The sequence below is a fragment of the Macadamia integrifolia genome, chromosome 3 (assembly GCF_013358625.1).
Source record: "Macadamia integrifolia cultivar HAES 741 chromosome 3, SCU_Mint_v3, whole genome shotgun sequence".
Classification (NCBI taxonomy): Eukaryota; Viridiplantae; Streptophyta; class Magnoliopsida; order Proteales; family Proteaceae; genus Macadamia; species Macadamia integrifolia.
The window spans coordinates 22,772,136-22,789,723 of NC_056559.1; the positions used below are offsets into that span (position 1 = coordinate 22,772,136).

Genomic DNA, 17,588 nt, shown 5'->3' on the forward strand with positions numbered 1-17,588 from the left:
CTCCTGGTTAAATATTTGGGCCTCCCGCTCATCCCTGCAAGGCTCTCGAGTCACCACTGTTCCCCTATGCTTGATATCATCAGAAAACGTTTCTAATTGTGGAAAGGAAAGCTCCTCTCCTTTACGGGTCGCCTCGTCCTCATCAGATCAATTCTTCAAGCTTCATACATCTACTGGTCTGGTATTTATGGTTTTCCCAAGCTGGTTGTTGCAAAGTTAGAATGTTTATTTGCTTCCTTCCTTTGGAAAGGGTGTGAGTCCTCTCATTTCCTCCGGCCAATCAGTTGGGCTGCTATTTGTCTTCCTAAACGGAAGGGGATCTGGGCTTGAGACGTATAAAGGATGTTAACAAAGTGGGCCTTCTCAAGCTCATATGGAAGGTTGTCAGTAAAAAGAAAAGTATTTGGGTGGATTGGGTGTATTCGCACATTCTGAGGCATGAAACATTTTGGTCGGTCTGCTCTCCTTTTGGTTCCTCCTGGGTTTGGCGTAAGTTAATCTCTTTGAGATCCTTAGCCTCTGCAGTTATGGTTTTCCTTATTGGGGATGGTGCCTCCACATTCCTATGGTTAGATCCTTGGCATCCTAAAGGGATCCTATCTCAGATTCTTAGTGCCAGGAATATTTTATAACTCTGGTCTCCCTAGACATGCTTTGGTGCCTGGATATCATCTGTGCTGGTTCTTGGAACCCCCCAGCCCCTGCCTCTGCTCTCCTAGCTGATATCTGGGCTTCGCTTCCAACTCCCCCTCGGCCTCGGAGATCTGATTCTATTGTTTGGTCCCACGCTTTAAGTGGCATCTTCAGTGTCAAGTCCGCTTGGGAATTCATTAGAGCTTGCGGAACCACCTCCCCTTGGCATAATCTCATCTGGTTCAGGCACCATATTCCTCGTCAAAGCTTCACTGCTTGGAGGGTTTTTATGAAATGTCTTCCTACGCAAGCTTTCCTAATCCAAAGAAGCATCTAGGTTTCTCCTTTATGCTATCTCTATGGTTCTGAACCAGAAGACACAGATCACGTATTTTTTTCCTGCCCTATCTCCTCCTCCATTTGGAAGCTTGTTCTCTCCAAATGCTGGCCGGTTAACAGAAGAATCCTCCCTTTCCAAAAGGAGTGGGTTTGGATGGATATGAATTTCCAAGGGAAGACTATTTACGACTATGTGGGAAAGTTGGCCTTTTGTGCCACTCTAAATCAAATCTGGATGGAGAGAAATCATAGGAAATGGACTTCCAACTCTCGGCCGCTAGGAAAGATTTGGAACTCCATCTACTTCGATGTCAAAGCGAAGGTCTCAAAAGTCACTCCTCCGTGTCCCCCCTCCCCCAGAAATTGTCACATTGTTGCTTCCTGGGAGCTCCCAAGCTCTGTAATCAGGAACCTTGTTTCCCCTTGAGGATCTTCTCTTCTTTCCCCCTCCCCTCTTTGGGGCTGTATATTTTTCTTTCGTCTCTTTGGTAATGGATTATTTATTCACCAAAAAAAAAAGAAAGCTTTGTGCTGAAAAACTCTGAGATGCAGTGTTGTGAGAGACAACTTGTTGAGATGGCCATAGGTGAGATGTCCTAGGCAAGAGTGAGATACTTGAACCATCCTATTCCCCTACCCCTATTTTTCCTTTCATTCTCTATTTTCTGTTTTATTCATTCTATCGGTCCTTGAATTTGATTTTTATTGAGTTTAGTAAAGATCTTGCCTGGGATTGGATCACTTGTGACCCAATCTTACATTACATGGCCTTCCTTGTCAACTCTATGGAACCATAGTTTACCCATGGTTACCTACTTCTTGACTCTACGAAGATAAAGAAGGCTGCCTTGGACACTTATTCCCAGGTTGGGAATGATGCAGAAGTCTTTGAACTTTGTAAGAAGATTCATGAGCTCAAACAAGGAGAACTAACTCTGTCACAGTACTATCTTGAGTTACACTCCTTGTGGCAGGAGTTGGATTTCTACGAAGAATTTGTACCTACCACACCGGATGTTACCCAATTTAGGAATAGGGAAGACAAGATCCGGGTTTATGATTTCCTGGCTGGTCTGAATGTTACTTATGATCAGATCTGTGCTCATGGGTTAAGTTGGGCTCCTTTCCCTAGACTGGAACAATCTTATGTTATAGTACAGTTGGAGGACACACTCCGTACTACTATGCTACCTCAGTTGAACCCTCCTCAACCAGAGAGATCTGCTCTTGTTTCCAGCAATCAGCCCCACAGTGAGGCCCCACGATCTGGTGGTAATTCTTCCTAAGCCCTTGTAGTATGCCTAGTGCCTACTGTGGTGAAGAGCGTCATACTAAGGAACATTGCTGGAAACCCCATAACCGCCTAGCTGATGGTTCTGGTAAAGGACATGGTAACAGCCATAATAACTCCACTCATGCCAATCACACCTCGGCATCTGATTCTTTCCAGCCTACCTATTGTCCACTGAAAAGCTCCTTGCATTTCGGCATCTCATGACTAGGATGGAGTCGGCTTTGTCTGTCTTTGCTGTTGCTACTAATAACTCCACTCCTTACAGTTCAGGTTACCCTTTCTGTGGTCTTGCATCTGCCCCTTCCTAGATTATCGACTCTGGGATATCAGATCATATTAAAATCTCTTGGCTCCGTTCCCCTTCTAGTCTCTTCACCTCTACTCTGCCTGGAATCATATCCGATCTCTTGGCTCTCTTGTACCTTGGCATAACACCATCTGGTTTAAAGGCTATAACCCTTGCCATAGTTTCACTACTTGGCAAGTTGGTGTGCCATCTTTGGCTGCTTCCCCATCCAGTTCTTTCTCATCTATCCGCACATCCTTGCCCAGCCTTCTTGCTGGCTTTGCTAGGATGGATCAGAAGATGTTGACCATTTGTTTTTTTCCTACCCTTCTTCTCTAGCATATGGGAAAAAAGTCCTCAGTCATTGCTTGCGTTCTAGAAGGAGACTAGATCCTTTCAGTAGAGATTGGATTTGGGTTGATATGACTTTTGGTGGCTCTTCCATATGTGACGTTGTTGGGAAGCTTGCATTTTGCGCCACTATCAATCACACTTGGATGGAGCGTAATCTTCTTAGATGGACTTCTAACTCTCGCTCTTATGAGAAGATTTGGATTGCCATTTATTTTGATGTCTCTTCCAAACTTAGTTGCTTTAAATGGAGGCATGTTAGAGATACCCAAAGGAACAGGCTTATGGTTGTTGCCTGGGGTCTTCCAGATTCTATTCTAGGTCCTCCCCTCCCTCTGATGGTTATTACCCCTGGTTAGTTAGTTATGTTGCTTGGTTTTGTTGCCTTCCCACTCCTCTTTCCCCCCTTGTATATTCTTTCCCTTGCGTAATTTAATTTTTATTAATCCAAAAAAACGTATGTTTAATTAGGTTCTCTATTCAGGCCAATGTACAACCATTTGACTACCAAAATGGTCAAACGAAGCCAACCACCAAAATGTGCTGAATTTTGACCGAATTTCGCTGGTTTCACAAAATATTTAGGTTTCTTGAAACTTGATTACATCTATGCTTAAATTTAATTGTTGAATTCGTAATATGTCATTGGACTGTCAAAATATCAAATATTGAAGATGTTTTGCTACAAAGGTTCACAAGAACTGTTTTTTTGCATTGATATTTTCCACGTATTTTGGCATGTTGATTAATGCCATTGCAAGAATGAGTCTTTAGGAAGTTGATACTGATTTTTCTGGATATACTTCTGTAATTCACTTTAGATTACAAACTGTGAAAGAAAGGTGTGAATTTGCTAAATTAAGAAACGCTTTTTGCCTTCTCAAACTTTTTCGAGTCTTGTGTGTGTAATGATGCTTCCATTGAAAGTCTTGATACCTGTTCCACTATGTACCCATTTCTCCATTGCTTTCACGTTTCATCCCTGTAATTTCTTTAACTCGTCACTGTGAAATATCTATTGAATCAAAATTGTCTTTTCTAGAAATTAATTATAAAAAAATTTACTGTTCACTTTTTTTTTTTTCTTCATTATTTTTCTGCACTTTGATGTTCTATCTTGTCTCCCTTTGTGGTACAACTGTCTTCTTCTTACTTTTGTATGTTTAGCTTGCAAAACTAGCTGGAAATACAGTGGTTGCAACTTGCGGAGGTAAGGAGAAGGCTGCACTATTGAAAGAATTGGGAGTTGATCGTGTCATAGATTATAAAGCTGAAGATATTAAAACAGTAAGTCTTCGGTTGAGAGCAGAGCTGCAACTTTGTGGTTGCGACGATATATGGCACAAACTAATATATGTTCTCAAGCCTGCTTATTTATTTATTTTTTAGTGCTTTGATTTATGCTGTAATCCCAGCTTCTTGCTTTACTAGTAGAATATAGGGTACTTTTTTCTACAGTTTTTCATGATCTACTCCTATATGAGATCCTTGTTCATGCCGTTTTACTAAACTTTAAAGAGAAAGAAATAAAGCCTATGAGAAGAAGTCCTGAACTCAAGGTTGTAAAGAGCTACCAGCTACAGGACAGAAGAGCTAGCTTCCATAAGCAGAATTAGTACAAGACCTATAGCAGTAGCAATACTCAAGAACTACTGGAATGCTGACTTGACTCTGAACTTTGCTATCTTTCTCTGGGCTCCTAGGGACAAGCAAGCAAGGGATGAGCATGCCAGCCAAGCCTTGATTCTTATCTATTGCCTTACCGGCTTACCTATCTCCCTCAGCAGCGAAGCGAGCAAGAGCAATTCCAGATGAGCTCAGACCTGAAGCCACTATGCTTCTGACCCTCTCTATCCCCTGCTATGGGCCTGCATATCGTATTTCTTTCATAATGCTTGCTTGCCTTTACTAACTGCCTTTTTTAAATTATAATTTATTATAATAATTCAGGACAGAAAAACAAGCAGAGAGCTGAATTGTATTTTCTCTCAATACGATTTACCTACGCAATGCGACTGGTAAGTCAGGATGCAATGAAGTAGGTGGAGCTTTACCAAAGGAAGAAGCTGGTAGAGGTCGTGAAACTGTGGGAACAGTAGGAACCCCAACATGTTGCACTTTCTTGTCCCTGCACAGATATACCTGTAGGGGTGGTGTAGACTGAACACTAGGAGCACTAGGAAATTGGACTAAAGAAGGAATAGGAGGAGGAATAATAGCGTGACACTCGTTGCCAGAGGAGAGAGAAGACAGAGAGAAGATGTCTTTCTTTTTGTTCTGCCACTCCATTTTGTTGTGGAGTGTAGGAACACTTGGTCTGGTGAATCATACCATGGGTAGCACTTTACGATGAGCAATTGGTAAGTCATCAAGGACAGATGGGATAGGAGCTTCACAAGAGGAAGACGGAAGTAGAGGAAGCGAATCATTTGGAGTAGTAGTATCGACACTGGGTTGTCCGAGATTCTTCTGGTGCTCATAAACCTATAGAGGATGTGTGACTCCGGCACTAGGGACATCAGGGAATGGAATGAGAGTAGGAATAGGGGGACGAACTGTTGAAGTCCACTCAGCCCTCGACTGGGATGCTTGGGAAGAAAACAATGGTGTGCCTTCAAAAAATGACACATCAGAACTAACAAGGTTTCGGTGAGCAACTGGGTCATAGCACTTGTATCTCTTTTTTGGATCAGCGAGATGGGGGCAAGAGCAAGTTCTTAAACCTTGGCGACTCCTGGGCCATCCCCATTCCTATCTATTCCTCCCCACTCATTGCTTTTGCCAAAAAGCTCAAAAATGTCAAAAGGGCCCTAAAATGTTGGAACTCTATTTTTGGAAGCATCTCTGACCGTGCCATGGCTTGCCAAGACAAGTTGAACAGAATCCAAGATAGGCTTCAGCTGGATCTCCATAATCTCTCCCTTGCAAATGAAGAGAGGATTGTCTCCTCTGAGCTCTTTGCCCTTCTCACCCAGGAAGAAAGCTTTGTTCGCCAAAAGTCTAGAATTAAGTGGCTTGAGCTGGGCTTTCATCGCTCTCTTAAAGCCTGCAACAATGCCAACTCCATCCCCAAGCTCATCTCATGTCGGGGCACAGAGCTTCAGTCTCCTGAGGACATCAAACCTGAGGTCGTCTCTTATTTTGACAATCTCTTCCACCCTCCCTCCACCTCCCAGCCGCCCTTATCCCCCCATCCCCCCTGATCTCCTTGTTTAACCTCTATACATTCATTGCTAAGATTTTGGTTAATAGAATCCAAACTGCCATTGATTCTCTTGTCAGTCCCAATCAATCGGCCTTCATTACGGGTAGAAGCATTGCTGCAAACATCATCCTCTGCTATTCAGGGGGTTTAAGTGCAAGTCCCACTCTGCTTCTGCCTCCTTAAATTGACATTCATAAGGCTTTTGATTCCATCCATTGGGATTTAATCTCAAAAGTGTTTCTGTAAATGTCTTTCCCCCCTTTGTTCATTGGAACCAATCCTATATCTCTTCTCCTCGCTTCTCCGTCCTCATCAATGGCAGTCCAGCTAGGTACTTCTCTTCCTCTGTTGGCATTTGCCAAGGATGCCCCCTCTCCCCCTTCCTCTTCTATTTAGCTATCAAGGTCCTCTCCCACTCCATCTAATCCTCCACGGATCAGCACCTCGTCTCTCTTATCCCTAAGTGCAAATCTCTTATGCTCACCACCTCGCTTTTGCGAATGACCTCATGATTTTCTCTAAAGGTGATCCCACTTCCATCTCCTCCATTATGTCTTCCCTCCTCTTTGAATCCCTTTCGGGTCTTCATATCAATCTTCTCAAATCGAACCTCATCCTTACTGAAGTCTCTGTTGAAAGGCAAGCCCTTCTCCTTGCCCTCACTGGCTTCTCCCTCGGTTCTCTTCCTGTCAAATATCTCGACCTTCCCCTGATCTTATCTCGCCTCTCCGCCCATGATTGCTTCCCTTGCTTTCCCTGTTGAGGAAAAGGCTTCAGCTCTGCGAAGGAAAACTCCTTTCTTATGCTGGCCACCTCGTGCGATCGGTCCTCTAATCCTTGCACCTCTATTGGTCTGGCATCTTCAATTCTTCCCTCCGCCATCTCCAAATTCTTTAACTTTCTCCTTTACTCCTTTCCATCTTTTTTCTTTGGAAAGGAGTTGAACCCTTCAAATTCCTCCATCCTATGAGTTGGGCTAATGTTTGTCGCCCAAAATCAAAAGGAGGCTTGGGGCTTAGGCAAACCTTAAAGGCCAATGGGGTTGGCATCCTTAAGCTCATTTGGAGAATAGTTTCCAAGCACCCAACTATTTGGGTCTCTTGGGTGTACTCCTCCCCCTTCAAATTAACACCCTTTAGTCTGCCCCCTCCTCCCCGGACGCTTCGTGGATTTGGCGTAAAATTCTTAGCTTTAGGCCTCTGGCTCTCTTCACGCTCTTTCTTATGTCATTGGTAATGGTTCTTCCTTCTCCCTTTAGTTAGATCCTTGGCACCTCTCGGGTATCCTCCTCTCCCATGTTACTCCCCATTCCATTTACTCCTCCGCTTGTCTGGATATGCCCTTGTAGAGTCCATCCTCTCCCCTGATGGGTGGTGTCCCTTAGCTCCCCTCCCCCTGGCCGATCTCTGGTCTTCTCACCCTCCCATTCCTCCTGGCCATAAGGGAAGGGAGGATAAGATCATATGGCTCCCTTAACCCTCAAGCTTCTTCTCCTTTGCGTCCACTTGGGAATTCATTCGCTCCAAAGGCCCTCTTGTGCCTTGTCTCAACATCATTTCGTTCAAGGGGCACATTCCCCGTCACAGTTTCACTGCCTAGAGTGCTTCTCTAACTATGTTCCCACGCAATCTTTCCTCATATCGCCACATTCAAGTCCCTCCCCCTTATGCCTTTGCTGGAATGGGACCGAAAGTGCGGATCACCTTTTCTTCTCCTGCCCCTTCTCCATCTCTATCTGGAAGAGAGTCCTTTTCTCCTGTTGGCCTTCTAACCAAGGTTAAAGTATCGGTATCGATCGACCAAAATTAAGATACGTATCTAAAGGTAACATATCGGAGATACACTAAGATACGTTAAAGATACGCACATAAATGGATAGGAAACACTTTTTTATACACTTTTGCATAAAAAAATAGCTAAAAAAAGCTATATATAACATGTATTATGCATAAACACTAAATTGAGAGTATTGCACTAAGAATCCAAGGTTTGTAATTGTCCCATAAATGTAAAATCGTTGTTCCCAACCTTGATTTCCACTTTTTTTTTTTTTTTGGATGAATAAATAATTCATTACTAAAGAGAAGAATATACAAAGGATAAAAAAAGGGGGGTAAAAGGAAACCAAACTCATAAGGGGGGCATCAAATCCCAAAAGACTTAACTAGGGGAGACAACCATTGGAGGGGAGATAATAAATGTAGGAAGACCCCAGGAAACAACAGTGAGCCCGTTCCTTGGGGTATCACGGACTAGACGATGGCAAGAGATCTAAGCTTGGAGGAGACATCAAAGTAGATGGCCTTCCAAATTTCTTCCAAGGAATGGGAGTTGGGGGTCCATTTACGAAGATTTCGTTCCATCCAAATGTGGCTGATGGTGGCAAAAGGCAAGTTTCCCTGCTATGTCACAAATGGTGGGGCCAGTATAGGTCATGTCTACTCAAATCCATTCACAAGAGAGGGGAAGGATGGGACGAGTGGAGGGCCAACATGAGTAAAAGACCTTCTTCCAGATGGATGCAGAGAAGGGGCAAGAGAAGAAAAGATAGTCAACATCTTCGGTGCCATGCCAGCACAAACAACAGGAGGTAAGAACCTAGATGTGACAGTAATTAAGGAAGGACTGTGTTGGAAGACAGTAGGAGAGGGCACGCCAAGCAGTAAAGCTGTGGCGGGGTATGTGACCTTTGAACCAGATGATGTTTCTCCAAGGAATAGGAGGATCTCTGGAGTGGGTAAAGTTCCAGGCAGATGCAGAGGAGAAGCGGCTTGAGGAGGGGGCCCAATTGATGTTATCTGGAAATCATCGATGTCCAGGGGGAATAGGGAAGAGAAGACCAAAGATCAGATGGGGGAGGAAGAAAGGGAGGACCAGCCAGAAGGAGAGAGGATGGAGTCACTAGTGGAAGAATGAGTCGGGCCAGAAGCAGCGATGATTCTAGGAGAAACAAGAGGGAGAAGGATGCCCGCAGGGTGCCAAGGGTCTAGCCAAAGCAAAGTGGATGAGCCATTTCCGATAGTGTAAGAAAATGTAAAGAGGGCTAAGGATCTGGAATTAAGGATGCATCTCCAGATCCAAGAAGCATCGAGAGAGGGGGAGGCAATCCAAAGGGAATCATTTTTAAGGGGAACAGAGTAAACCCAGGAGACCCATATACTCTGCTGCATGGAGATGATTTTCCAGATGAGCTTGAGGATAGCACCAAGTTGACATCCTTAATTTTGTGGATACCCAATCCTCCTTCGGACTTAGGCCAGCAGACATTCGACCAACTCATTGGGTGGAGGAATCTAGTGGTCTCATTTCCTTTCTAGAGGAAGGCACAGAGAAGGGAGTCGATGGCTTTAGATGTAGAAGCAGGGAGGGAAAAAAATGCACGACCAATAGAGATAGAGAGATTGGAGGGCATACTTGATGAGGAAAAGGCGTCTAGCATAGGAGAGGAGTTTCCCTTTCTAAAGTTGGAGCCTTTTCCTAATGGAGTCGAGGATGGGAGAGCAGTGGTGATGGGAGAGACGAGAGGAGATGAGAGGAAGGCCGAGGTATTTGACGGGGATTCCAAATGAGAAACCAGAGATGGTAAGGAGATGAACCTCTCGAGAGTCAAAGACTGGATTTGAGGAGATTAATTTTCAAGCCAGAAAGGATTTCAAAATACTGGAGGGAGGCAATGATGTTGGAGATGGAGGCAAGATCAGCTTTAGAGAAGATCATGAGGTCATCAGCAAAAGCCAAGTGGGTAAGCATGAGAGCTTTACATTTAGGTATGGGGGAGATGAGATGTTGGTCAGTGGAGGATTGGATTGAACGGGAGAGGTCTTCAAGGGCCAGGTAAAAAAAAAAAAGGGGGAAAGGGGGCATCCCTGTCTGATGCCAGCCGCAGCGGAGAAAAACCCCGCAGGACTGTCATTGAGGAGGATGGAGAAGCGAGGGTGGAAATATAAGCGTGGACCCAATGGACGGAGGGGGGAAGGACATTTGGAGGACAGAGGAGAAAATCCCAATGGATCTAGTCAAATGCCTTGTGAATGTCTATCTTCATAAGGGCCACTGACAAGTGGGATTTACGATTGAAACCGCGTACAATCTCATGGCAAAGGATGATGTTATCCGATATGCTTCTCCCAGCAATAAAATTAGATTGATTTGGACTAATGAGGGAATCAATAACCTTTTGGATCATGTTGGCAAGTATCTTGGAAATGAACTTTTAAAGAAGATTGCAGAGGAAAATGGGTCTGAAATCCGACATGCTCTGAGGTCCATCTTTCTTGGGGATGAGGCAGAGGAAGAAATGGTTAATGCCGGAGATTTGGGAGGGGTTGAGGAAAAAACTGCGGATGGCGAAGATGAGGTCATCACAAATGATGTGCCAACAAGTGGAGAAGAAGCCCATACTGAAACCATTAGGGCCAGGAGCTTTATTGGAGTTATGATGGAGGACGGCTACTAAGATCTCATCATCCGAGGGGATGGCTTGAAGGGATGGTAGGAGATAATCCAGGATGAACTTATTAAGGGAGTTCGGGGGAGGGGCGAGGGGGGAGAAGGGGGAGGGTGGAAGAGATCATCAAAGTAGGAGACAACTTCATCTTTGATATCGTTGGGGGAGGTAAGCTCCGACCCAGCGTGAGAAATGAGCTTGAGAATAGAGTTAGAATTAGTACAGGATTTGAGAGAGAGGTGAAAGTAAGCCGTGTTGGAGTCACCCAGCTCAAGCCATTTGATCCTAGATTTCTGGCGGAGGAAGGATTCTTCTTGGGCAAGTCTGGAAGAGAGATCTAGGGCAGCCTTCTTTTCCTCCTTTGCAAGGGAAGAATTGAATGGATTGAGTTGGAGTCTGGACTGAATGAGGTTGAGCTTGTCTTGGCAGGAAGAGATTTGATCAGAAATTTGATCAAATGTGGCAAAGTTCTAAGCTTTGAGGGCCGATTTGACATTTTTGAGCTTTTTGGCAAAGGGCATGAGAGGAGAGGAGAATCTCTAACCAAGGGAAGGAATCCTTCATGAAGGGTCCACATGTCGAAGAACTTGAAGGGTTTAGGCCCGAAGAAGATATGGGGTTGAACGAAGAGGAAGATGGGGGAATGATCAGAGATACCCGGAAGGTCAAAATTGGCATGAGAGGCAGAGAAGGCAGTGAGCCAAGCTTCATTGACAAGAAGAAGGTTGAGCTTGCAGGCCACACGATCCTGACCAGTTTGGTGATTTTTCCAAGTGAATTTTGAGCCGGTCCATCTAAGATCATCCATTCCAATATCCTCAATGCAATTATTAAAGGATTCAGAGGATGGAAAGTCAATCGGGGTTCCACCAAGTTTCTTATGAGAGGCCCAAACCATATTGAAATCTCCGTCAATCCCCCAGGGAAGAGAGGAGAGGGTGGAGGAGAAGGAAAGGAGGTTAGACCACGAAGGGAGCCTATCAGGGGCCCGATTAAGAGCATAGACAGCAGATAAGAAGGAAAGAGGGGAGCCCGAGGGAAGGGAGAAGGAGAAATAAATGACTTGGGAGGAAGAGGCAAGAAGGGAGATATTGATGAGGAGAGGGTTCCGAAGGATCCAAATGTGCCTGTTGGGTGAATGGGTATAGTTGGAAATGAAAGACCAAGAGGGAGCCACAGAGGCAACAATACAAGAGGCATTAACTTTGAGGACACGGGTTTCAAGGAGGCAACAAATAACTACCTTGGAAGATCTGATACGGGAGCGAATAACAACCTGTTTGGCAAAGGAGTTCAGACCTCTGACATTCCAAATAGTCCAAGGTATCATTTGGAGGTGGGAGGGAGGGCAACTGAGACTCCTGGGAGCAAGAGGACGGGGTAGGCTGGTCTTAGTCCTACAGGAGTACTCTTTAAGGGGGAGGGAAACTGGGGGTGGAAAGCTTAGTGGTGGAGAGTCTCTTAGGTCGTGGGAGGGTAGACATGGCATTTTTCTTGGGAACAGTAGCAAGGGATTTAGGGGGGACTGGAGGAGCCAATCGGGGTAAGGGGGCGTCTTAGCCAAGAGACCAGGTTTCCCAGGACGGGAGAAACCCATAGGGGAGGAGCCCATAAGTGGAGTGCCTTGCTGAGGGCTAGGCACCGAGTTGCAGGGATAAGAAGCATCCAATACAATAGTGTTGCAGGGGCGGGAGGCACCAGTGACAATAAAGGTGGAGGTTGGTGATGACGCCTTTGAAGGCGTGAGGGCTAAGGATGGTGAGAGGCCACTGGATGCTCCGAAGAGGAGCAAGGGAAGTGGAGGTAGCTGATATCGTCACAGAGGATGGAGTGTCGATGATGACACCTTCCAAGGCGTGGAGTAATGAGGCAGTCGGGGGCAGTGTCACCCAGCAAAAGGCCAGGCGAGAGCTGAAAGAGCGAGGAGGTATCACTGTAGGGGGCAGTGGTACCCCTAAAGGCGAGTGTTGCAACATCGGGAGGGAGAGAGCAAAAGGCTACAGTAGCAGGCGATACAAAACATAGGTGGCGGAGACATCAGAAGCAAAGACAGCAGCAGTAGCGGAGACAACAGCCGGGCAGGCGATGCAGAGACATCAATAGCAGAGACAACAGTGGCAAAGCAAGCAGTAGGGCAAGCGATGGCACAATTGCCAATCGGAAGAGAAGTAGATGGAGCTAGGCAGGTGCCTTCCAAGGCGGCAGGGCAGGCGGGTAAGGCGGTTAAGGGGGAGGGAAAGCGAACCAAGGGGGAGGGCAGGGGCTCTCGGAGGATATGGAGGGGAGAGAGGGCGACACGGAGGGGCAGGTTTCACCAATTCGAAGGGCAAAGGGAGAGACGGGTAAGGTAACTGGTTAAGTTGGCGGGGTCGGGTCCAAAGAAGATGGACCAAGGTCAGGATGGATGGAAGAAGGTGGGAGGTTTGGGTTCGGAAGTGGGTCAACAGGATTGTGAAACGAGTGTTTTAGGTCATATAGATTACCTAGAAAGAGAGGGTGATCGACAGGGAATTTAGAGAATTTCGATAGAAGTTCGACTGGGAGAAATTGATTGAGCGGATAAAAAGGCGGTTTAGGTTGGGGGAGGGCAGGGGCTCTCGGAGGATATGGAGGGGAGAGAGGGAGACACGGAGGGGCAGGTTTCACCAATTCGAAGGGCAAAGGGAGAGACGGGTAAGGCAACTGGTTAAGTTGGCGGGTCGGGTCCAAAGAAGATGGACCAGGGTCAGGATGGATGGAAGAAGGTGGGAGGTTTGGGTTCGGAAGTGGGTCAACAGGATTGTGAAACGAGTGTTTTAGGTCATATAGATTACCTAGAAAGAGAGGGTGATCGACAGGGAATTTAGAGAATTTCGATAAAAGTTCGACTGGGAGAAATTGATTGAGCGGATAAAAAGGCGGTTTAGGTTGTACCGGCCGGTTCAAGGAGGAGCAAGCCATAAGAGGGATTGTCTAAGGATTGTCGTACCAGGGGTGACGACGAGCCAAGAAGAGGAAGGAGAGTGGGGACAGCTGAGGAGGGGACAGGAGGAAGAGGGGAAGGAAGCAAGTACGAGGTGCAAGGATCGATCAGAGTCTCAGAGGCGAAAGAGGATGAGGCAGCAAGAGGAACAGGGGTGCAGAGAGGGGAAGCAGGGGCAGTGTTGGGGTAGCAGGAAATATTGGTTCATCGAGGTAAGCCAGGGTGGAGAATCAGTTATTGTCCACCATATTCTCGCACGGACCTCCGGTATGAGACAAGGGGTCCAAGAAGACAGAGATAACGGTCGTCGGCTGATAATTCCGTCCATGATTCTTCTTGGATGATTTTCTCAGGAGCGGTGCTCAAGGACTCTATTTTCAGGAGATGAAGTTGCCAAAGACGAGCCGGCGTTGATATCTTGAGAAGCAGGTTTGAACAAATCTTCATTCTTCATTATCGGAATATCATCTTGGACCGTAATATTTGAATTTATTTTTTTTTCCACAATGAACAGTTGTATGCCCAAAGCAATTGCAGGCAGAGCACATGGGAGGGATCCATTCATAATTTATTTCTTGTTCAAAGGAGTGATCATCTCCCGCAAGGACTATTACAGAGGAAGAGAGGCTCCTATCAGCTATGACCTCAACACAAATACAAGCGAAAGAAAGGCGATCCATGGTCTTAGTTCTCATGTCTGAATAGAGGGGCTTGCCAATGATGGAACCAACGATGCTTAGACCCTTGACACACCAGAAGTAAAGGGGAAGATTGGGAAGGGAGATCCATAGGGGAATGGATGTCGGTGTTGAATGAAGGAAGGAGGTGCATTCATCCTATTGTCTTAAGAATATCGATTTTTTGCCCACGAACCAATGGCCTCCATCAATAGCAGCAGCCTTGTCTTCAGAGGAGGAGAAGTTGAAGATGAAAAGGCAATTGTCGAACATATAAAAGGAGAGAGGGCACAAGGGACGCCACTGATTGAGAAGGGAGGCTTTTAACAATTGCGAACGGGGGTCGGCTGCCCAAGAAGGAACCCACAACGTTGAGTTTCAATTTGCCAATTTCAAAATAGAGGAGCCCATGGGGCAAAGGCCGACGGGAGTGGAGTTCAGGGAGGAGGGGGTGGAAGTAAAGAGAATGGCCAAAGGTGGGAGGCGGAGGAGAGGAAGGAGAAGGGGAGGAGACCACAATAGAGGACCAAAGTCTACAGTCAGGAGGAGAGGAGGGAGTCTGCAGCTGCCGGGGGAGGAGGGGGAGAGAGCAGGGGTTCAAGTCATCGGAAGGGGGGAGGTTCAGGTAGAATTTCTAATTCTTAATTTCCACTTTAGTTAGGAGAAAAATGGTTGGCAGTAACTTTGGAACAAAAACCTCTAAAAAAATCGTGTTTTTCTAAAAAATTACCCATCTTGGTCATTATATAACCGTAGTGCACCATATCAATACATATCATACCATATCCGATACATACCGATATATACCGATATGCACCGATATGTATCGATACATATAGAATGTACATTTCACCTCGATTTTTAATTTTTTATAGAGTATCAGTACGTTTCGGTGTGTATTAGTGCGTATCATATTATATCGGTGTATATCGGTGCGTATCATATCGTATCAATGTATATCGATGCGTTTCGGTCTGTATCGTAGGATACATATCGATACAAAAGGGCTTTAAAATTTCTATGTATCGTTTCAGTAGTATCTTATCGGTAAGGGCCGATTCGGTACGATACATATGGATACCTTAAACCATGCTTCTAGCAGGATCATTCTCCCCCTTTCTAGAGAATGGATTTCGGTTGGATATGACCTTCGGCGGGCCTTGCATCTATGACACTATCAGAAAGCTTGCTTTTGTTGCAACCATTATTTGGATGGAATGAAATCTTAGAAGATGGACTCCCAACTCCTGCTCTTTTGACTGGATTTGGAAAGCCATTTTCTTTGTTGATGTTAGCTCCAAAGTTGGCTGCCTAAGCTATCGTCCAGTTCGTGATTCCCTAAAGAACTGGCTCATTGTTATCTCCTGAGGCCTCCCTCCCTCCATTCCCCCCTAATGGTTCCCCCTTATTCTCTTTTTCTGGCTAGCTGCCTATTGTTGTAGGGGTTTTCCTTGTGGTGTTCCCCTCCCCCCTTGAGGGTTTGCCCCTTTTTCGGCCCCTCCCTCCTTTGTATTTGCTTTTTTTCCCTCTTGGTAATGAATTGATTTATTGCTCAAAAAAAAAAAAAATATATCATGATAAGATTTATGAAATTTTCAGAATTAAGAAAAACCCAAGAATTTCAAAGTTGAAAATCACCCCTACAACAAAAAATCCATATTTTGTTCTTGGATTGGGGAGGTTAACTTTTTATCCTTTTGGAATTTTATTTTTAAACGATATTTATTGGATTCAAATTGTGGGCATTTGCTTATTTATGAATAATATCTTAAGTAAATGGTATTTGACATAAATAAGTGTTGCGCTTTGCACTAAGGCGACATTCGCCCAAACCTCAACTAGACCGCCTGGACGCCTTGACAATAATAGAAAACTTAAGTGCATTTATTGATGGATTTTAAAGGAAAAAATAAACTATTTCAGAGCTTGGAGTAATTTCTGTTACAGTTATAGAAATATAAAGTGAAAGAGAAACAGAAGAAGCTTGCTTCTGCTTTGTTGATCCAGTTCCAAAATGTTGCCAGTTTGATTGGTTTTCTTCCTTCATTCTGGCTACTGTGCTTATCCGTCTGACATGAACATTCCTAGATTCATGCACAAAATGACATCCTGGAATTACTTAAGAAAAATTGTAATATTTTTGTATGATTTCTGTGGTTTGCATATTAGGATCAATTTTGAGCTAACAAAAATCTTTTCTGGAATCAAAACAGAATTCCTTGCCTTATGAAGGAGCTACTAGTTTATAACCTTTCCACAGTGATGAATCCTTTTCTGCTTGCTGCTGGGAATTTCATTGATGTAGGTCTATGACCTCTAGATTTGCTTTCTACAGGTTCTTAAGAAGGAATTTCCAAAAGGTGTTGACATTATCTATGAATCTGTTGGTGGCAACATGTTTGATCTCTGCTTGAATGCATTAGCAGTCTACGGCCGGCTCATTGTGATTGGGATGATTTCTCAGGTATTTTTCCATATGCACTATGTAGCCAAAAAGTTTCCAATGTACAAGTTAAGATGCTATTACTATAGAACTTGCTTTAGTTCTCTCTTTTTCCACCAGAAGCACTTCAGAAATGATTATGTTTTGTTTGAGTGAAAATATTAGGATACCTGGAAAAGAAATCCTTGATATATTTCCATATGGAAACTTTCAACTGAGTCGACACCTACATTACGAACTAGGGTAAAAAAAAAGGAGGATCCAAATTCTGTAACTTACCAATGGAGGTGTGAGGCATAGTTTTCAAGGCGTCAATTGGGCGGTGCCTAGGCTTCCAATCTCTTTCTTGCATCGAAGGAGATGGCACGTTTTGTTGACGCTTCCCTAGTTTATGTTGCTTTATGGTTATTGCTTTGATTTCTAATGAATATGCTTATATCCTATGCTTTGTTTATTATATGCTAATTTTCTCATATTAGGCCATTACTAGCATATTTATATCATATTGCATTGATATGCCTTCTATATTGCATATAAAAATAATTATATAAATTCTCATCACTATATTATATATAATGATATGTGATATACTGCACGCCTAGGGCAACTTAGATGATGCCTAGGCATGAGCCATGTCGCTTAGGTGCCCCTCCAACGCCTTGGGCTGCCACTTGCCTTGACAACTATGGTGTGAAGCATCAATTCTACAACAACAATTTAGCCTTATCCCTACAATATGGCATCGGCTACATAGATCCTTACTCTCCAATCATCTCTATTCGATGTCATACTTGATACAAGTGTCACAAGGATTAAAGTATCGGAATCGGTCGCAGTATCAATCGGCCAAAATTAAGATACGTATCGGAGAGTATCGTATCGTATCTAAGATACGCTAAAGATACACACAAATGGATAGGAACCAATTTTTTAAACTTTTTTGCATAAAGA

General features: G+C 44.6%; 1 protein-coding gene across 1 annotated transcript in view; it reads left to right on the top strand.

Annotated features, from left to right (window-relative positions):
• LOC122074244 overlaps positions 1–17,588 on the top strand; it is a 141,277-nt gene that overhangs the window by 99,471 nt on the left and 24,218 nt on the right. Inside the window, exons 14-15 of the mRNA XM_042639088.1 lie at positions 4,071–4,190; positions 16,530–16,658. Coding sequence (XP_042495022.1) covers positions 4,071–4,190; positions 16,530–16,658 — 249 coding nt within the window. The remainder of the gene's footprint in view (positions 1–4,070; positions 4,191–16,529; positions 16,659–17,588) is intronic.